This window comes from Diadema setosum, chromosome 13 (genome assembly GCF_964275005.1).
Source record: "Diadema setosum chromosome 13, eeDiaSeto1, whole genome shotgun sequence".
NCBI lineage: Eukaryota > Metazoa > Echinodermata > Echinoidea > Diadematoida > Diadematidae > Diadema > Diadema setosum.
This window is the reverse complement of record NC_092697.1, coordinates 30,188,343-30,210,995: the sequence shown is the minus strand read 5'-3', so window position 1 is coordinate 30,210,995 and position 22,653 is coordinate 30,188,343. Positions and strand designations below refer to the sequence as shown.

The 22,653-nt window shown below is 37.3% G+C and overlaps 1 protein-coding gene across 1 annotated transcript in view; it reads left to right on the top strand.

Annotated features, from left to right (window-relative positions):
• The first annotated feature begins 2,750 nt into the window (after positions 1–2,750).
• Positions 2,751–22,653, top strand: part of LOC140237198 (trafficking protein particle complex subunit 5-like) — a 96,940-nt gene continuing 77,037 nt past the window's right edge. Inside the window, exons 1-4 of the mRNA XM_072317142.1 lie at positions 2,751–2,832; positions 3,845–3,933; positions 7,655–7,781; positions 8,139–8,196. Of these exons, the coding sequence (XP_072173243.1) occupies positions 2,767–2,832; positions 3,845–3,933; positions 7,655–7,781; positions 8,139–8,196 (340 nt within the window). The 5' untranslated portion in view covers positions 2,751–2,766. The remainder of the gene's footprint in view (positions 2,833–3,844; positions 3,934–7,654; positions 7,782–8,138; positions 8,197–22,653) is intronic.

Genomic DNA, 22,653 nt, shown 5'->3' with positions numbered 1-22,653 from the left:
GACGGTCATTAATTCCTTCATAAATGAGGCGGAGGGAGCAAATTCCATATTTTTAATCATTTTTTATTTCAATGATAAGCACGGAAATATCAACTTGACGATCTTTTCGGTTGTACATGTATTGAAACGTATTGACCTCCGAAATGTCGGCGGTTTTGCCTATTCGTATAAACATGTGAAACTTTTAGATTCTTTCATATCTTTCGTGTAAATGTATAACCGTATGACCTTTCGTGTAAATTTATAACTTACATTATATATTTTAATCAATCTGAATATACATGGGCTTTGACCTTTGCCATGATTCAGCATTTTGCCGTCTTTGGAATATGGAGCTAACTATTTAGGCCCTATATAGGCCCTATACATCGCTTTATCATAATTATGTAGAAGGGGCCGGACAATTAATGTTGGGTTTTGGTGAATATGCATGTTTTTATTTCAGATCATTTTTTTGTTGTAAAGCCAAGAGTGTGTGTGGGTGCACTTATTTGTTTTTGTTTGGGGAGGAAGGGTGGGGGGTATTACCCCTCCTCCGTTCTGCAATCCCTGTGTCGAATTCCTTCGCTGTGATTTATTTCTGGCTATTATGTGTATTTCGGTACTTTGCAAGTTGCATACAGAACAATGCTTGACACTGAATTGGCCTGACGCACAATGTTGGTGTCCTGGTGTCATTGACGCATGTCTCTCTGTGGAATTGATGTGATTCGTTCACTTCTATTACGTCAGTAGACCAATCATTAAGCACGGCAATTTTCACAATTTACGCAGTTTAGTGGCTATAAATCCTTAATATCTTACAACTTCTACCTGCTTTATAACATAACTACCGAACGTTGTTGTTGCTGTTGTTGTTTTACCAACCTGCAGCATACCGCAGACTTAATAGTGCAATACAAGCTCCCCCTGTTGGCCTTGTTTGGATGCATCTTTAAAATCTTTTTGTCAATGAACATCACGTGTTGTCGTCATACCTTGCTATATAGAATGTCCGTGGGTATAACAGCAGTTTGAGACGCTTTTTCAAAGGGGGGGGGGGGGGGGGGGTCGCGTGCGACTTTTCATAGGCCTAATACTGCTGGAAATTCATTGTTGTTTCGAAATCAATCTAATTGGATATAAATCGCATGTGTGTTAGGTAATCCGAAATCATGACGTAGATTGACAAAACCCAGATTACTTTAAAGATGTATTTGCGTCTTCCAGGAAGCCAAAGATGGAAAATTTTTCACCTCATGAGGCAGTAATCTGATTTCAATGTCGGACGTATGTGACGAAAAACTGATACACTACCTGGTGCTGTAAAGTGATTAGAAAAAAAAAAATAGATATTCACTCTCATTTGCACTTCTAAAGTATTATATCGAGGTTTGACATGTTTGATGGCCGGTTTTGTTTTTTTTTTTTCTCTCCTAGGAAATTGAATTTGGGACCTACGCCTAACAAGCTTGCTTTTAAATAGGTTCCGTCATATTTCTTGAGCATTTATTATACATAGAGCCAAACTTACGAAGATTGACCGCCATGTTTTATATGTTTACAATAATTTAATGTGCATCCTAGCCGGATTTTGTGATTCACTTTATTTAATTATATTTGATGTACATTCCTTCATTGAGAAATATGAAAATAAAGTGAATTAAAATTAAAATTGAATTGAAACCGTTGCATTGTTGGAATAATACGCTTGTGTGGTGATTAGCTCACTCATTAAAACTGATCAAGTAGACCAAAATGTATTCATCTTATGATGACAACATTTTTCATCTTTAAACACCGATGTCATACTCTCAAAGACTTATCTGTGCTGCTGTTCATCGAATGGGTTGCAAATGCTGATAACGCTGTTCCACCCATCCGGGGGAGAGGGGAGGGGTGGGGATACACACACTCACACACACACTCTTTACAAACACGCCAAAAAAAAAAAAAAAAAAAGAAAGAAAGAAAACAAAGGAAAAAATCAAATACAAACACAAAAACAAAAGTCAAAACAAAAACTAAATCAAACAAAAGCAATAAATAACAGTGGAAAAAAAAAAAGAAACGTCCAACCAGACGAAACAGAACACTTCTAGCACAGTATCTTACAGGAATACCGAAAATAAAACCAGTCAGATGATTACAACATGCATGTAGTACGCTTCTGGGAGGCTGAAACAGGATTACTCATGTAGTGATTTTCTTCTTTTTCTTCTTCTTCTTCTTCTTCTTCTTCTTCTTCTTCTTCTTCTTCTTCTTCTTCTTCTTCTTCTTTTTCTTCTTCTTCTTCTTCTTCGTCTTCTTCTTCGTCTTCTTCTTCTTCTTCTTCTTCTTCTTCTTTTTCTTTTTCTTTTTCTTCTTCTTCTTCTTCTTTCATCCCATGGTCATTAATAAGCAAGCAAACATAAACAAAATCAAGCACTACTTGTGATACGAAACTTGTAACAGCAGTAAATAATTGGGCACAGTCACAATGCTTGAAACCATCATGTCCCTGGGCTTTGAAACTCCTCACGAAGTTAGTGAGAATGAGAAGAAGTTAGGGCAACACATGTGTCACTAAATGACTTGAAACTGCCAGACACTTTTTAGTCCATCTCTCAAGTTTGATTTTATTGCCTTTGTTGTCGAAAATTTCTTATTGTCGTCTGCTAGTTTTACAACGTACGAGCAGGTTACACACGAACGAAGTAGGGAGTGTCACCTCCCTGAACGAAGTAAGTTTGTACGATACTTTCATGCGCATGCATGCATATGCGCATATCTGCACCGTAGCGAAAAATGGCAGACCGAAAATCACAGAAGGCGAGCCTGGTAGACAGGCCTTTGAGCAAAGGAAAGGGCGAGGTTTGTAGCAAAATATACTCTTGTTTTACTTCACGGTGTAGAAGAGATGAGTAACTGTTGTTAAGATTAAATTTCTGCCCCCTACAAAGACATGTTGTTGTGCTATGGTTCCGTGTGATATCGCAACGAAAGTGAATTTGTGTAGTCCCATATATCGATATTACTGTAAGTATTATACTCGGCTAGCTCAGTTACACTTACAGTGCATGTGTGACTGTGCGATACTGATCAGTGCAATGAGTGTAGTTTCTCTCGGAATAAATCTACAGACTTTTGGCTTTACGGTTGTGTTATTGGAATAGTGCATGTCTTTAGTAGTTACTGAAAATGTGCAACCATATGTAATCTCTACATTTATACAAATTCACAAGATCAAGACGAGTCGTCTCGCCTCTCGGTCTCACTGCACTGCTGCCGCTGGGAAGTAGGATGGGGGGTTGGGTGTCCGGACACTTAAGACTCTCGCGTACTGACTTGCTTATTTTACTTTGAATACGCATTTATGCACAGCTCCTCACTGACAAACAACTGTTTACGTAGGCGCGTCAATTGTCAAACCAGACGCACTTTACAGTACGCGTCCGGTCCCACAACCTGTCCAGACACCCAATGACTGGTCACTGGGTATACGAAGTGGTCGTGGCGTGGGTGGTTTTGTGTTCTCTCTCGAATCTCGTCCCGCTCGTAGCAGTTCATTGTTGTAAGACTAAGAGTTGTATTTTCAGTGCAAGTAAAACTTCTTACATCAAAAGCTATGACACCGTCTCCACTCTCAACAACTAAAAAAAAAAAAAAAATCAGCTTTAGTACTGGCAGCGTGTGGCATTTAAGTCCGATTGACACAAGTTGATTTATGAAATTATGGTGGGCAGCTTGAGCTCTAGATACCATTTTGTACCACAGTGCCCTGCTAGGAGTAAGACTTATAGATCTTATTTGCAGATTCAATTTTCAAGATCACCAACAGAAATGCAAAATAAGTTTCTTTGCTAATTGTCATTGTTCATTTCAGATAAACATCAGCACATTTGCCCTTCTGTTCTCTGAGATGGTACAGTACTGCCAGAACAGAGTGTCGTCTGTTCCTGAATTGCAGAGCAAGTAAGTTCCTGTCTTAATGTTCTGAAAGCTGTTATTACAGACTTGGATGTCTGGGATTTAGCTATCTGATAGCATACTTTGAATTACTGAAGTATGAACATGGAGAAGGTAATGAATAAATGTGTGAAACTGTTATATCCAACTCAACGACAAATACGATTGGATTCTCTGTTTCATATTTTCAAATGTAAACATCACCCTCACTGATTATGGGTATCATGTAAATGCAAGCAAATAAAATGTTTGCCAGTGTGGTATTCCTTGTATAATGTATACTTCTGTGTTTTTGTTTACTGTTCAACCCACTGTTTAAAAAAAAGATATAACATTTCATTCTTTATTATAATCTTTCAGTTACTTTAAAACTTAAAGCAAACATTTTATAGTGAGTCGTGTTTCACAGGTAAGATTAATTTTGCATGTTGTTAATTTCATAGAGAGTCATGGCAATTGAGCAAACACTTCAAGCAGCTCACCACTGCGATGTCAATTACCGACTTTGGCAGCATGTCCTATGATAAAGGATTTGTGGTCTGCATTACAGTAGCAAATTCACTCATGCTGTGTGAAATGTGTAATGTGAAGAAAACTGCAAACAAAACAACAGTTCAGCCCCTACAATGTACTTCCCTGAGATCAAAGATATTACAGAATATTACATAATATAACCAGTAAAAAAAAGTGAATGTGTTAATTTTCCTGCATTTGCGTGCCACTTAAAATGTTCATAAAAATTCCATGCTGCAGAAATGTTAATTTTTACCGAATTAACAAGTCATGGACAATAGAAATAAATTCTACTACTACTACTACAAATAATAATAATTTTGATAATGATAACATTTGATTATGATTATGATCATGATGATCATGATTTTCATTTATTATTATTATTATTATTATTAGGTGATCCGAGTATCCTCTCGGATCACCTTCTGTATCTGTACGGATTCTTTCTTCTTCTTCTTCTTTCTTTATTTCTCCCCAAAAGTTGTGCAGAGGTTAGCTCAGAAAGTGCTATGCCTATCAAGTTCAAACTTATACCATGTATGTATCGTGTCCCAAAGACGACAGGTCTCATAAAATCATAGTGATCAGTCGACCGTGACGTCACTATGACGTCATTATATGAAAACACATTCTCAATCATATCTCATTAGTGGAAAAGAATTTTTCAATGAAATTTACGTCACATATATTTCAAGTTATGCGCATTCTACTCATGTTCTCAAAATTCATATTTTCTCTTAGAACGTGCGCGTACGCGCGCGTTGAAATATTTGTATGCTCCAATCGAGCTCAAAATTTTTTTGCACACGTTTCAGACCATTTGGAGCATTTTTTGAAAAATTGAAAAAATCGGACGGACGCGCACGCGCGCGCGCATATACGCACGCACAGCTCATATGCAATTGAAATTTCCAGTTTTTTCACTTTGATCGGATGTCTGAAATGCCAAGGAATATTTATACCAAGTTTCAAGTCAATCCCACTCAATATGACGTCATACCGGCCCGTCAAATTTGAAATTCCGCGCGCGCGTCAATGGCGATATACAGTGCAACTATGCCAAAAAACTGCCAATCTTAAATCCGATTTTACTCGTTAGGATGGACGGTGACCCCCCATTTTCTTTACATATTTTGAAAGCTGATGAGTTGTACATGTCATTTCATGGGTTGGCAATGCTGACAAACTGATTAAAAGATATCAAATTTCTTAATAAAGTAAAAAAAGTAAATTTTCGAAATGACGTCATCAAATTTCAAGTTCATTCGAGCGTATCTCAATAGTCCTTTGTCAATTTTCACCCAGATTTCAGTATGATGTAGCTTATTTAATGTTCTCTCAAACATAAAATCACAAAATTTTGATTGGATAACGGTATCACCTCGTAAAAATGGATTGAAAGTAATCTTGTCAAATTTGACCAGTTTACGTGTTATCTCTATGAGAGTGCAGTTTTTCTGGAAATGAAAATTGACATGACTATCTTTATCGAGCACTAGCTCACTTACCCTTCGGTGAATTTCTCCCAGATTTTAATATGTTGTAGCTGAGACCTTACGCTACCGTGAATGTGCCCTTCATTTTTTCAAACGATGTCTGGATCACGTCAAAAATTTTGGTTGAAATTCAGGCTTATCTTCGATGTATTGAGATATTTCTTTCTTTCTGCAACTTTCTTTGCAATAACTCAAGAAAAACGGCCTCTATCACTTCCATATTTTGCACATGTTTAGTTCATGTCACGTAAATTATTTCATAAAATAACAACTACTTGATCAGACACCATCTTGGGTATGTAAATTAGGGTCAAAGGTCATAAGTGTTTCATGCTGTGTCTTGGTGAATACATGTCCTATCTTTCCCATATTTTGCACACGCAAAATCCATGTTACAAGGATCATTTCACGAATTTACTATTTTTTACTCAGATGCCATCTTGTCTGTGCAAATTGAGGTCAAAGGTCATTTGTACTTTTTTTTGTATCTTCGTTATGACGTGTTATCTCTATGGGAGGGAATTTTTTTAAATGTGAAAATTGACATGATTGTCTTTATCGAGCACTAGCTCACTTACCCTTCTGTGAATTTCTCCTAGATTTTAATATGTTGTAGCTGAGACTTTGCGCTATCGTTAGGTAGACCTTCGTTTTTTCATACGATGTCGGGATTACAATAAAGAACTTGGTTGAAATTAAAGGTTATCTTCTATGTATTGAGATATTTCTTTCTTTTTGCAACTTTCTTTGCAATAATTCAAGAAAAACGGCCTCTATCACTTCCATATTTTGCACATGTTTAGTTCATGTCACGTAAATTATTTCATAAAATAGCAACTACTTGATCAGATACCATCTGGGGTATGTAAATTAGGGTCAAAGGTCATAAGTGTTTCATCCTGTATCTTAGTGAATACATGTCCTATCTTTCCCATATTTTGCACACGCAAAGACCATGTTACAAGGATCATTTCACATATTAACTATTTTTTACTCAGATGCCATCTTGTCTGTGCAAATTGAGGTCAAAGGTCATATGTACTTGTTGTTGTTTCTTCGTTATAGTGTATACAGAATTTGGTACCAAACATATGGCAGATATGATTCCCTTTGCGAAATGAGAATGCAAACATCACACGGCCAATGTCTCTAAACACAGATGAAACTTGTATGGTCATGCCTATTGCGATCAGGACTCGAATCATTGATAAAAAAAAAAATCGGATCACCTTAATTTGTCAGTGATGACAAATTACAATCTCTAGTATGCATTTGTTGGTGTATCTTTGTTATCTAGTGTATACACAATTTGGTACCACAGATGGCAGATATGACTCCCTTTTCTAAATGAGAATCCAAACATCACACGGCCAATGACTCTATACACAGATGAAACCTGTGTGGTCATGCGTATTGCGATCAGGACTCGAATTATTGATTAAAAAAAATAGGATCACCTTAATTTGTCAGTAATGACAAATTACAATCTCTAGTTATTATTATTATTATTATTATTATTATTATTATTATTATTATTATTATTATTATTATTATTATTATTAATATTATTATTATTATTATTATTATTATCATCATCATCATCATCATTGTACAGAGTATGGATGCCTGCAGTCATTTGATTGGTTCATATATTAATCCTGGTTTGATCCTAAGACAGTTTTTAATCATATTTTTATTCTGCTTTTGTCTTGCAGATTGTCAGATCTGGGCCAGCATGTTGGTGTGCGAATATTAGATTTGCTCTTCATCAGAGAGCGAGGTTTGAAGAGAGAGACTAAGCTTCTCAACATACTGCTCTTCATCAAGTCAAATGTGTGGAAAGTGAGTTTATTCCCTCCGTCATTTGTAACCCAATAATACATAAAGTTTACTTCATCCCCCATATAAGATGATTCATGCATCATAATTGAAGTAATCTTAGTACAGCAAGTACATATACTCTTTTATAATTGTCGCATAACACAATCACAAATTTCATAACAACAGGTACCTTACACTGCAGATTTTGTTGTTTTTGTTAATCAGAATCAATAATCAAAAAGTGTTGCACGTATGAAGACTTTTTATGGTTTGATATAGCAAAAGTGAACTCGTCAATAGACAACATTTTTGCTCATTAAAATGTACCAGCTTGTACCTCATTTTGATAATTCCTGTTATTTATGTCTGCTATGACAGGTGCTATTTGGAAAAGAGGCTGACAAACTGGAACATGCTAATGATGATGAAAGAACTTGTATCCTTTTGTTCACACATATCATCAGTGAAGTTTTGATTTTAAAAATTCTTTGTACCGGTACGTACACATCATATCTATAATTCTTGAATATTTTTGTACTCTTGACATCTGCTCTGATTTTTTTTTTTCATTGTACATTTCTGTTTTGAATCTACATCTGTAGATGGATTTTTTTTTTTTTTTGTCACTGGATTATATTTGTGGGCTTGTGTTTGTGTATGTTTCTGTTTTGCATTTTCATTTGCAGCATCTTTAAACGTGTTTACGTATGAGGCTATGAAGCTAGAAAATAATGTTACAAACACATTTATATGTTATATGAGACAATGGACTTATTAACAGGTTCAAATCCTGCCCAGTGCATGTATGGACATCTCTGGGCAAGGTGTTTAACCCCACTTTGTCCCATTCAACTCAGGTGGAGATATGGGTACCTGGTGATGCAGGGGTTTGAGATGATAATGACAATTTTCATAGTGAAGAAGTACTTGCTAACTACTGTAGAGGTTTCCCTTGTTAAATGCATCACTCTTGTACATTGTACACATTGTAGAACCATACCAATCTTATCACAACAGTATTTAGCTTTCATTTCAGATAAACAGATGTTTGGCATAGTAAGCTCAACTGATTACAAAAAGTTTCATAATGAACCTTTGGCCAATCATACTGAAATTTTCTGTGGATGTTTATTGCTATGCTGTGGTGTATATTCTCAATATGATAAGTGCAGTAAAAAGGACCCTTTCACGCATCGATAGACCATACCCCATACAATACGTGGGTAGCTCACTTGGAATGCTCTGCAGCCTCTGCTATTATGTATGCTGTTGACATGCTGAATTTGTTCTTTCAGCGTCCAATAAACCTGTTGTTTTCGACAATCTGGAAAGATTTGTACAGTCTTTGGAAAGTGTGGAATCTTGCAGGAAACGGGCTGTTAAGCACACATGCAGATTGCCATCCATCACATTGTATTGCCATTTGTGTGGATGAATTGTTAGCAAAGTGTAAATGTAACAAATTGACAAGTATGTAAATATTATACCAGAAAATTTATGTCATCATAACGAGCTTGCTAACAATGAGGTGTTGTTGTTTTTGAGGAGGTGACTTCAGGGATCCCGATATTCCATTACCTTGTGTATTAAAGTGGCTCTATTTTGTGAGTCTTTCTCATAATAATGTTAAGAAATGTGTCAAATGCCGGCTTAAATATCTGCAGTAATGAGTGAAATTATATCATTTCTTTATTCTTTCTTTCAGTTTCTTTTTTTTTTTTGGGGGGGGGGGCAGTCTCTAGCAGTTTTTCAAGTATAGTACATGCACTTTAAAAAGAACAAAACAAACCTTTATATTAGAATGATAAGCCGTGATAATGAATCAAATATCATGATGTACAACACTAGACTGCATGTCCTTGCCATTTTCATGCAGATTCCATGAATAAAATAAAGCATCGTAATCAGAGTAAAAATCAACAGTAACAGTTGAATAAGATTTGATCAAAGTAATTTTCAAGAAATTTGCTAAATTATCAAATTTATTCTTTGCAAATTCAAGAGCTATCATTTTCTAATTATTATTTCAAATAATCCTGTAAAATTCTGTCACTCATCGCACATCATGTTTGACTGATTATTATCTTGCACTTGTTCTTAAAGGAATAGGTCAGGCTTGGCATTCTCAAAATGACATCAAAATGTTGTCCTTTCAACGAGATCTTTGAACTGGCAGGGACATGAAGAACCCATTTCTGCTCAAGAATTCTTCTTCCATTCCACCCCCCCCCCCATGTGCTGACTAATGATGTCTATAAATGAAGCTTCTTCTGTTGAGGCAGGGAGGTGGCCCTCCCTGGTTGAGGCCAGAAATTGAGCAATGGCCCATCATTCTCGCTTCATCCAGGGAGGTGTGAAGAGACTCTTCCCAACTCCCTGCTTTGTCAAACGTCGATATTCACAGCCTCCTGGTGCAAAGAGTGATAAGAAGCGTTAACAGAGTGCTTCCTGAATCGACACTAACTTACCCTTATCTTGACAGCCCTCATTGTACATTACATTTTTTTTTTTTTCAGAGTGTGAGATATATACATTTATATGTATGTACATAGATACAATTGTATGCCACCTAGCCAGCACTATGTCATGCAGAACCTGTTGATGCATAGGAAGGAAACCATTCCACATGTGGGAGTGCGTGTCAGCAGATGTCATGCCAGTGTCCCAGACACTACATATCTGCTTCAGCCGGCTTTTCTGCATGGCTCCCAAAAATTGTCAAATGCCGGTAGTATATCGCACCTTGTCTGTGATGGACAAATTTTCATGGCCATGGGAGTACACAGAATTGTGCACAATTATCTGTACTTATTCAGAAAAAGCCATCAGTGTATTCCTCCTTTGTGTGTGTGTGTTATGTTCTTTTTGGTTGTCATTAGAGGACAAGAGTTTGAACCCATAAGCATGTGTCACATTGATACACCTTGTCGCTATGTTTATTTTCATATTTTCCTGAGTTCCCCTCTGTAGAAGTATGATCTTTTCTTCTTCTTTTTTTTTTTTTTTTTTTTTTTGGGGGGGGGGGGGGGTTCAATTGAAAAGCTGGTCCGCAAGCTTTAATCGTCTTTATCTGTTGGTACAGCTGACATCCTGTGTTCGCCATTGGTCATGTTTCCATATCATCAGGTGCCATGTGTGAGTGATTGCGACATCCTTTATGCCAAACTAGCGTAAACCTTGGAAGTGAAAAGCAACTACCATTTTCAGTTGAATTTCCAATTAAAATAGACTGAGATGCAAAAAGCAATAATACACACACACACACACACACACACAAAAAAAAAAAAACTAAGCAGAGGAGGAGATATTTCATTGTGATTCGAAAAAAAAAAAGAAGCATCTATTGCATCAAATTATTGTTGTGTTGTAATGAATAAGCAGATATTATTTTTAGGTTTTTAAGTTTTTAAAGGACAAGTTCACCTTCATAAACATAAGGATTGAGAGAATGTAGCAATATTAGCAGAACACATCATTGAAAGTTTGAGGAAAATCAGACAATCCGTTCAAAAGTTATGAATTTTTGAAGTTTTAATGCAGTAACCACTGGATGAGAAGACTGCTGCATTGTATGAATAACTTAGATGTCACATGCGTACAACAATATAAGGAAAATACAAAGAGAATTTCACAAAATTTCATCTTTTGAAAAAAGTACACATTCCCTTGACTCGTTACCGACATATGTTAGGGGTAATATCATTCCCCCTGCCTTTAGAAAGAGGCAAGTCAAGTGCTCTTTTATTATGCGAGAAAAGTGAAAATATGTTGAATTTTGTTTACATTTTCTTTATACTGTTGTATGCATATGACTCCAAGCTGTAGTAGTCTCCTCATCCAGCGGTTCCAACACAAAAATTTTAAAAATTCATAACTTTTGCATCGATTGTCCAATTTCCTCAAACTTTCACTGATGTGTTCTACTAATATTGCTGCATTCTCTCAATCCTTATGTTCATGAAGGTGAACTTGTCCTTTAACTAAAGCATGATATTTCAGTGTTCCTTATTTTACTAGGTGTACATATGTGTATAGACACAAATATATTTGATAGATGTTGATGAAGGAACCAATAGATAGCAGCTGATCAAAGAAACTTTGATTGCAATTGTATTTGAAAGAAAGTAAAGACCGCTAGACGTGTATGTTCATATTTTGTCAAGCAGGACAGCTTCAAGGGGTGACTCAAAAAGGCTCTTATGGTTGCATATATGTATGCAGGCCTACTACAGTGTATGCATGGACCCTAGGGTCCATGGTGTGTGTTGCAGGGTGTTCAGATGCAAAAAGTTTATACTAGAACGGTATAGCTGTACCAAAACGGTATAGCTATACGATGAATTCACACGTCTTAACGCTGACTAACGAAACGACGTATAGCAAAACAACATATAGTGAAACGACGGTCAGAGCATGGTTTCGAACTAGAATTTGATAACGAATCAGCATTCCATCGTGTCCATTGTGCGTCTGAACATATGGCGACCATAGAACGGTATAACTGGGCGGGGCTTATTGGGAGCGAGCACGAAAGGTGACCTTGTACCTGTCACTCATGACCATAACAACACGAGCAGTGAGAAACTGCACATGTACATCTATACAACATTTTTTCGGAATGATCGAAATTAGCGTCTGAAAGGTCTGTCAGCTATACGATGATTCTTTATACGTTGTTCCTTTATCGAGTATAAACTGGCTTGCGTCTGAACAGGGGGTAAGTTTCATCATTTGCTGTAAAAATCTCGATAACGTCAAACTTTCTTGACATGCATATTTTCTGCATGACTCAGTCGAAAAATATATCAAGAGCTTTCGGCTATATCACATCCTCCAGGACACAAAAAGAAAAAAAAAGTTGAGTCCATGGTAAATATTTACAAGAAAGAAAAAGGAAATATGTTGTAGACTCATAGCTTTTAAAGCAAAATGAGGATTTCTACTCAGAGAGACTTTTCCCTGTCACTTTACCTATACTTGACCTCACTTGACCAAGGAAATGCCCACAAGTCACCACTGGGCACCATGTTTAGTAACTGACTGACAATCAACCTGCTTGTATCCTTGTCTGCACTGTTGGCCAACATCTGAAACGCAATGTCAGTTTCATTTGAAGTGCTAGTCCTAGGAGTGAGAATGTGTCAATTTTAGTCGTTGTTGTCGAATTTTTTAATGATCACGGGGTTCAATATTAAAACTGGTCTTTGACCTTGCATACTGCAAGAGATGTCCAATATAATATTTGTGACCCTACACCCACTTTAATTCTGACAAGGGTTGCAAACTATGAGAACAGAGAGGACTGCAAAATATGTATGATCCAGAGGGTGAAGTGGCTGAAATATAACAAACTTGAGAGTTTTTTGTTGTTTTTTTTAATAATAGAAATCAAGAGTTTGGAGGTGGGATCCATTGTGATTGCAGGGAGATATGACACATTAAGATGATAGTCCTTACTGGATACAGAAATTATATTATCTCAAAATGAAGTTACAATTTTCATTTTTTGTTTTTCAGGCAAAGTATGGTTTCAATACATAGTTTTAGTTCCTATATTAGATTGACTGCCTTGGAAACAGATCTTAGTATGCATGTTTGTTTTTTAAATGTTCTGTTCAAGAAAGTATATCAAACATTATTTCTTTGTCTCCCCCCCCCCCAGACATTACTTATCAAATCAATTTTATTAGTGGCTTGGAAGTGTCCCAAAGATCGCTTCATTGTTTATCGTAATCATTCAATGCTGTACTTAGTAATAAACCGTAATTACCGCACCCAGTCAGCATGAGATTTCGCGAAGGCTAGACCAAATATAGACCGGTTTTTGGGAAGGGTTTAATTAGGATATTATGCCAACTTTGCCGTGCCCATCATAGTTTTTGATGTGCTCCCAAGTTATTCATTTGGAAACAGACCCTTTTCACACCCTACTCGTTATTCCAATTTCCTCCTCATACGTGCAGAATAATTTTACACGCTGGGGATCATATCACATGATTAGTAATGTTTAAAATGTTGTAGGCAAACAGGAATGACAAAAACAGAGGCAGCAGCAAATAAAATGGTATGGCTTCGTATCAGACACAAGGGAAATAGTGACGGTGCAGATGTTAGTGATAATACTTTTGTACAAGTATAATAGTAATGACATTAATAACAATGTGATGATGATGATGATGATGATGATGATGATGATGATGATGATGATAATGATAATAGTAATAATTATAATTATAATTATAATTATGATAATTATGTTATTGATTAGCATTAAATGATAGCGATGAAAATAGTGATGATGATGATAAAGGTATTGCTTGTAATGATAGTAATAATTGTAGTAATGATGACGATGATAATGATGATGAAGTAAATATTATTTTCCATTGTTATCACCATCTATCATCACCTTTATGATTATATTGATGCCAAGGAGAAAATGGAAAAAAGAAGTAACCTTTTTCATGCCCAACCTCAAATCCTCCATACCACAGAAAAAGAAAGAAGAATGATCTCTCCATTATAACATCCCAAGGGCATAAATAACACTTCGACAATCTATGGAGTTGATGCCCTGAAAACATATTTTGGTCTATCTGACCTAGCAATGACTTCTTATATGTATGAGTCAGAATAAATCCCACCTCCCCCCCCCCCCCTCAAAAAAAAAAAAAAAATGAACAAAAATCCAAAGTGAACTGAAGTCCTGATTGACTTCAAGCCAAATTCCCCATCTAGGCGGGGACTGGATGGATTCCTAAAGAGACGAGCCCATGTCCGTAGTAGTTCAAGAGGGACCGTCCTTGGATGGCTAAGACAGTGTTTATATCAACAAGCCGGGACACCGTCCCATCCAGCCCCACCCATCCCATAGATGGGGGAAGCCCGGCCAGTGCTTTTTGCTGTGATTCTTGCCTTAATGTCCTTTTTGCCCGCCGATGCGATAATTGGGGAATTCTATACCACCGGAAGCTTCATTAACTTGAACCCAAGAAAGTCAAAGTGGTGGGGAAGATGAGCTGGAATCCTCTTACGAGTGCAAAGAGTTATGGAGGTGTGGACTTGTCCTCATAGCCACAGGGAGTTCTAGGACTGGCATTCCATATGCATGAATCACAGTTCAAAGGTGACAGTCCACTCTCACTATCTCTCCTTGCTCCCCCTGCCCCCCCCCCCCCCCCAAAAAAAAAGGAGGGATTTTTCAAATTTGTCCAAAATATGGCTTTAAAGATTGTATATCCTTTTTGCAAACGTCACAGAATTTTATGGTTGAAGAAGAAAGTCTCCCAACATCATCTATGAAATCGTATTGTAAAGGTAATACATCTCAGAGTTTGAAAAAAAAATGAAATGAAAAACTAACCCTATGTCATGTGGGAATATGCTCCGATTTGTACCAAAAATAATGGTTGGCATGTTTTTGGAGTCTAAATAAATTGACTAGAAATGTATATTTTTCTCCTTCCATCATGAAGAAATTTTCAGTTTTATTATTCTGAGGAAAGGTCTGATTCACCTACCTCTACAATATACCAACTCATGAAAGGAATTTTAAGGTTTTAAACATTGGTTCACAACCGTTTGAGTTTAGAGCACTTTAGGAGTGCACCTGGAGTGCTGTAAATGCCCTGTATAAATAGGGTATTAGATTGATATCCCACCTCATGGACTGTCAGTTTTGACTTTGGTGCTGTGGTTCACCTTTGATATATAACATTTTTACATTTGTATTAACCCATTGAGGACAGACTGATTTTGCTACAACACTCATTTCCCATAGACACCTGCCGGAGTATACTCGGGACTCGTCCTCAACGGGTCAAAAGCTATGAATATCTCTTTAATGATCTTCTTTTTGAAGTAAGTTTTTGTAGTTTGTTCTGTTCACCAATGGGCACTCATGCTGGATTGATTTCTTCACTGATTGGCACAGATGGCTGAAAGTTTATAAATGTACACATTGTCAATTAATGGACGTTTCCTAATCCCCTTTATTCCTATTATGTCACTATGACCTTCCTTATGGGCCAAGGCACATTGCTGCACCTGAGTGGGCTCGCTAACTTTCTAACAGGGTAAAGTTTGGAGGGATTTCTGAATGCTAAAAAAGCTTGGCAAGTTAAGCTATGAAAGTACTCACAGACACAAAGACTTAAAGGTAATGGGAAAGAGTGGCTCATAGATACAATTGTATGTGGGATGAGTCAATTCTGTTAGAGTTTAGAGAGCAAACAGTTAGCTGACTGTGGTTGTACCACATTAAAGGGTGTGTACAGTTCTGGTCGAGGTGAGGATTTAGCTTTTAACTTTTTGCGAGATATTCAGAAACCACTCTATGAGATGTCAAAGAGCATGCAGTTCTTAGGGGCATCAAAAGTTTATTCGATGAAAATCGGTTTTGAAATGGCTGAGATATCCAAAAACAAGGTGAAACAAAGAGATCCTAATAAAGTTGTGGCATGTCGCCTTTTATTATTAGCACTTTTTTGGATATCTCAGTCATGTGAAAACCAATTTTCATCAAATAAATGTTGAAACTTTCTTAAAATTACATGCTCTTTCATATTTCATAAGAGGCTTTTCATTATCTCACTTAGGAATGTTCAAAACATGAATCCTCGCCCCAACCAGTACTGTACAGTCCCTTTAAGTATAAGAAACTAGAAATTGACCCAAAAATATGGGAAAAAATATGCACAGATAGTGTGAAGTCAGTGAGCCATTTATTCTTCCTTCCCTTCAACCATACCCCCCCCCCCCCCGCTCCTCCCATCTGTTGATCATCCCCCTTCCCCTCCCCCTTACTTATGGCTGTAAGTGCAACCTACACCCTCTTGTGTGCTTGTGTATGTATGGTAGAAATGGGATAGTAGATTTTAGAACATCATGCAGTTCTGCTGTTCCTGATGCAAGGCTTGAAAAAAAAAAAAGCGCGAGACTGATAACCCCAACACTCCTCCTCCTCCACCCACCCCCCCCCCCCCAAACACACACATGGGGAATATTTACAATACTTCACAGATGTCTTGGTGGCTTGTGGTTGAAATGACTGGTTGGACAAACTTTTGTCCAGTTTTAGCATTCCTCTATGATGCATTGTATCTGATGACACACTTCCATGATGACATACGATTGTTAATGGTGGTGTGTCAACACACTGACTTGGGTTTGGTCTCTTGGGATACTCATCATTTAGAGATTTATGTTAATGCTTTCTACTTTGTGTAAATATGAAAAAAAAAGAAGTTTAAAGCCCAGTTGTAGGTTAAGGAAATCAACACAGATATGCTGACAAGCTTTAGACCTCTCCCTAAGTACTGCTTTCTGTATATAATGGCAGGATATTCAGGAGGAATTCATTAACTATCATGATAGATATCAAGTTTCAATCAATCTAATGTGTTTATTATAGCACATTTGATTAAAGATGATGGTTCCTGTACAAGTACAAAAATAAACAAACAAAACAAAACAAAACTGCTAATCTTGATGTACTGTTTGTTTGTTTGTTTTTTCATTTCTATGTGGTCATTTGATTCTTGTGTAATTCATTGTAACAGAATTCTATGAAGCACTCAAGAATACTCAGATGGCATCCATTTCTAATCATTCCTCCATTATTTTGCTTCAAAGTTTCCCTGATCTGTTGCCTTTGTGCATCCAATTCCATTCAAAGTAAAAACTCCGTCTTTACTGGGAAAGGTTTCTTGTCACCATTTAGTAGTCTACATCTATTCCAAGGTTTATCCGTGAAAAACCTGGGGGGCATTTCATGAAGCATTTTGGTCGGATATTTTTCTGACAAACTGTTGTAAGCTACTGGAATCCTTGCATCTGATTGGCTGAGGGCAAATTCGTCCAACAAACTTGTCGGACAAAACGCTTCATGAAATGCCCCCCAGACTTTAAGAATTCTGGTCACTGTCCCGTATTAAGTTCAGCCGACCATCCCTACCCATTGCGTGACTCGTGGAAATCCCTGCAGCGACTCTTTGCCGGGATGAGCAATCAAGGACCTCTACGTGGAAGCGTTTCATGCTCTGGAGCACTTTGTCGCGGATCAGTCATCGCTGAAAGCTCTACCGCTAGTCTTGCAACCAGCCTTGGAGCTCACGCCATGTTCACACATATGTGCCCACATGTGACACTAGTGCGAATCTTGCTATAACCCTTTCACCACTGAGATTCTGGTACTATCTGCAGAGTCTGTTCATGACACAAGCGTATGCGATGGGTTAATGCTAATGATACAATGACGCTCCTCACCACGCACTAGGTCAAAATTCAATGAACACTGTATCCTGATCCACACAAATGTACTCTATGAATGTGTTTTTTGTTTATTTTCAGTTTATTCACTAATATCTACTTATGTCTTTTATTGTAGTGTGCTGGGTCTTTTTTAATACAACTTTTTATTAGAAAGAATTAAGAACTTTATAACTAACATGTAATGATGTACAATAGACAAATTTTCTGTAACTAATTAGGTACTGTGAGTGTACCTCAACCTGTAGATGTGTAAGATATGCAAGGGAATGACAATAATTTCTGAAATCTACATACTGTAAAAGTGGATATTTTCGCGGGACGAATTTTTCGCGCTAGGCCGGATCAGAGGAGTTTCGCGTGTTTTTAATTCCGCGGAATCAAGACATCACGCACAGGAACGTATGGCAAGCAAAAATATTCGCGTGTTTTTATTTTCGCGCTAGTTTCTGGTTGCGCGAAATGCGCGAAAATTTCAACACCGCGAAAATTTCCACTTTTACAGTAGATAGAAGTTGCCAAGAATGTCTGTTCTACAAAAGACTAAGGGGTTTCAAGTTTCGAGTGGAACTACATGTAGTGACTCGTTCTAACTTGCAGCTTGATTGATTCAAGTTTGAAATGTGTGCATTGCATGCTTGCTTCCCTGAGGACATTAGAAATTATGTCTTCACATTGAAATTCTAAGTTGTCAGAAAACACAATTGAGTCACTTTGTGGTTGGGGGGGGGGGAGGGGTAGTGGAATTATGATGTGGTTTTTATGTAATGTGATAATTGATGTGGGTTGTCAGGAGGCATTTCTTGCAAGATACGACACTCATCAAACGTGACTGGAAGCAGTGTGCTTTTATTACATGGTGTTAGGCATCGTAAATGTTGGTTGCTGATTTTACCGAATGGCTAAAGATAGATAACGCGGCTTGATTTCAGTTGGCATTCTGGGTAAGCGACTGTCAGCACTAATGCCATCAGTCCCTCTACACTGGAGTCATTTCATCTTACTTTTGTGTTTCTACTATGATGAAACATTTGTGCACTTTCTTAGCTGCCTCGGCCAAAGGATGCTTGCTTTCAGTTAAAGAATACTGTTGCTGGTTGTTTTGGGAAAGACAATACCATTGTACATCTGGGCTTGATAATAAAACCAGCAATGCCCCCTTTGGCTGCAAGCAGGAAGATACATAAGGAACACATCACTAGTTACTGTATGATATGAGCGAAATTGGACATGAAGTTGTGAAAATTGCAGTCTTTGGAGTCTTTTTTGACATCCATCATGATCAATTTTCATATTGCCACCAACAATACAAATCACTTGTAATTGTGTTTCAATAAACAGTCTTTCAAAAATGTTTTAATTGCAGATGGTTCAAATGCTTCATAACCAGTTGCAAACACTATTTTCTCGCAGCAATTGTGTGGCAAATTCTCAATCTGTCAATCAAACTTGCAGCTCTCAACTATGCAAAGGTATGCACATACATTCATCCACATTCACACATATATTCGAAGAACAAATGGTTTGTCGCAGAAGTGCACACAAGATCAAGCTATGCTCTGTTTCTTTCTCACTATTAAAGGTCACATGTGATTGTAGAAACTTAATTCTGGTTTGGCTCTTGGAAAAAAATGCAAATTTAGTGTTATGAGCATGGAGTGTTCTTTTAAAGCCTTTCTGTGTAAGTGACTTTGGACAGTGCATATAATGCTATGGAGTTTTCTGTACCTCTCGACCCTCAAAGCACACAATAGGTTAAGCAAGTTACCTTATAACAAGTTACAAAGTCCAGAATGAGTTCTCTTGGCCATCTCAAGAGTTCTCCTAAAGCTGGTATCTTACTGAGCGGCAAACGTTTGCGAATGTAGCGAAATTGAGATTCGCCAACTTTTCTGACTAATGTTTACGAAAAATCAAGGTTTGCTTCTGCCATTAGCGACAGTTAGCGACTTTTAGCGATGTTTAGCGACAATCAGCAGCACTTGAGAGAATGTTTGCGAAAGTGTTTGCGAAACACAGGTGGCGACTATTAGCGACTGTTAGCAAATGTTAGCGACAATTTTGCAAATGTTAGCGACAGTTTTGCAAATATTAGCAACTGTTTGCAAATCCCTTACGACAATTTGCGAATGTTTTGGGACCTGGAAAAGTGCCAGGCAATTATGTATACTGTAAAACGAGGAATGTTCGCGTGCTTTTTAATTTCGCGAATTTCGCGAGCGCCAAGATTCGCGAAATTAAAATGCACGCGAAAGTTCTTGTCCACACTATATGCATGGAATGCCAGTGGCAGTTCGCGAAAATTTCATGCCGCAAAAAAGGCCGTCAGCTCCAATTCGCGAAAAATTCATGCCGCGAATATATCATGTTTTACAGTAGTCAGACCCATAAAACGAACGTACAGCCTTCCACTGTTTTCAGATCTCTTGTGACCACTGTTCAAGATGGATTTCCAGAATATAGAAATGAATTTCTGCCAAGAAAAGGTTCAACGTGCTGCTATCCTTGAAGAGCTGCTTTGCCTGGCTGCTGCTACAGCTATCGTGCAACTGAAGAGAAAGAAGATGAAGAAAAACAAGAAAGGAAGAAGAAAAGAAAGACTGTTTGGGTCAGAGAGTGGTTGTTTGCAGTAATTACATGATGGAGATGTCAAGTGCTTCAAGAACTTTCTTAGAGTCGAACCTTGCCTGTTTCAGGAGCTTGCCTGTTTCAGGAGCTATATAGGAACCATATGGTTACTTGTTCGCTAGCAGTGGCGAATCAAATAAAAATGTTAGCGACACCGTATTACGACCATTTGCGAATTCTTACGAGTGTTTTGCGAATGTTTGGAACTGTTAGCAAAAATACAAATTCGCAAGGAAATTTTGAACATGTCCAAGATTTCTTTGCGACAAGAAAAACTGCTTGCGACAATAAAAACCGTTTGTGAACTTTTTTGCAACGGTTAGTGAACCTTTTGCAACCCTTTACGAACCCTGGCAAAATCCAAAAGTCGCTACGTTCGCAAACGTTTGCCGCTCAGTGAGATACCTCCTTTATGTCTTCTATATATCTCCAGTGTGTGCCTTTAAAAGGGGTTTCAGTTTTCACCTCAGTTTTAGAGTTGATCGTATGATCCTCTGTATGTGTGTATATGTGTGTGTATACAAATATTGCCCAATTCTACAGTTTCTTGCAGAAAAACTTTGCCAAGACTCTGCTGAAGATAAATGTATATTAGGGTGAGAGGTTTCTATTTATCCTACAAGACAAGTTAAGATTTTGTAATGTACAATCTTTTAATGAAAAATGCAAGTATTTCATGGTCACACTACCAAAAAAGCTAGTCAAAGACAAAAGTCATACCACAATGAAACAGTCAACGACATACAAACTGCCATGACTTCCTCAATGTTTATCTTCTTATAATTCACCAAGCATTCAATTGCTATATCTCTTGGAAGAGTCTATGCCTTTGAATGTTTTTCAAACAGATATATGGTGCCATACAAATGATGTGGATCATCATCATCATCATCATCATTATCATCATCATCATCATCATCATCTATCATCATCATCATCATCACCATCATCATCATCAACATCATCATCTATCATCATCATCATCATCATCATCATCATCATCATCATCATCATCATCATCATCATCATCTATCAACATCATCATCATCATCATCATCATCATCATTGTCATCATCATCTATCAACATCATCATCATCACCATCACCATCATCATCATCATCATCTATCATCATCATCATCATCATCATCATCATCATCATCATCATCATCATCATCATCATCATCATCATCATCATCATCATCATCTATCATCATCATCATCATCATCATCTTTTCCCAAAGAAAGAAAAAACAAAATAAAACAATTCTTTGCTCATAAGTGTAATGGAAACTGCCCTGTGTGAAAGCTCTGAGCTCTAGATTCCCTTTAATTTGTGAGGCTAAATAAAGTATGAGTGCAAATTGTTGTTGTATTGTTTATCATGAAATAATTCTTCCATAAGGCCACAACAGAGAAAGACATTTTACTGATCATTACATATTTGTTATTTGGTAGAACTTTGTAGGCTTAGTATGAGTTTGATGGTTGTGTGACTTTGTGTACTTTGCATTGCCCTTGCCCCCCCCCCCTCGATGTGTGAAATGAAGTGAGACCAATGACATTGTTTCTTGTTTTTAACAATGGTTATACCACATTCCAATCATGATAATACATAATTTTTTTAAAGTGTTGCATCTAATGGCAACTGTGGCATCTATTTATCTCTGTATTGTCTTTCAACGCCCACCATTAGAATGTTTAGATGCATCTGTGTTAAAATGTTCTAGAACAACCACAACAAAAGGCTGTGTTCATGTCCATGAAACCTAAAACAGGGAGTATAGGACTTTGTGTGTATTTGTAAAAGTATTTTGTGTGTGTTTGCTCAGTTAACTGATGCATTGTTTGGTACCCTGGTGTACCCTGGTGTTTTTCAGTGCTTTACCCTGGGTTACCAAGAAATGTGTAAAAATAGCTTTTAGTATCGTTATGCATGAAAATGCTTTCTTGTTTGATTATGCAACAATTAATGAATGGAAATAGTAACTTTTTTC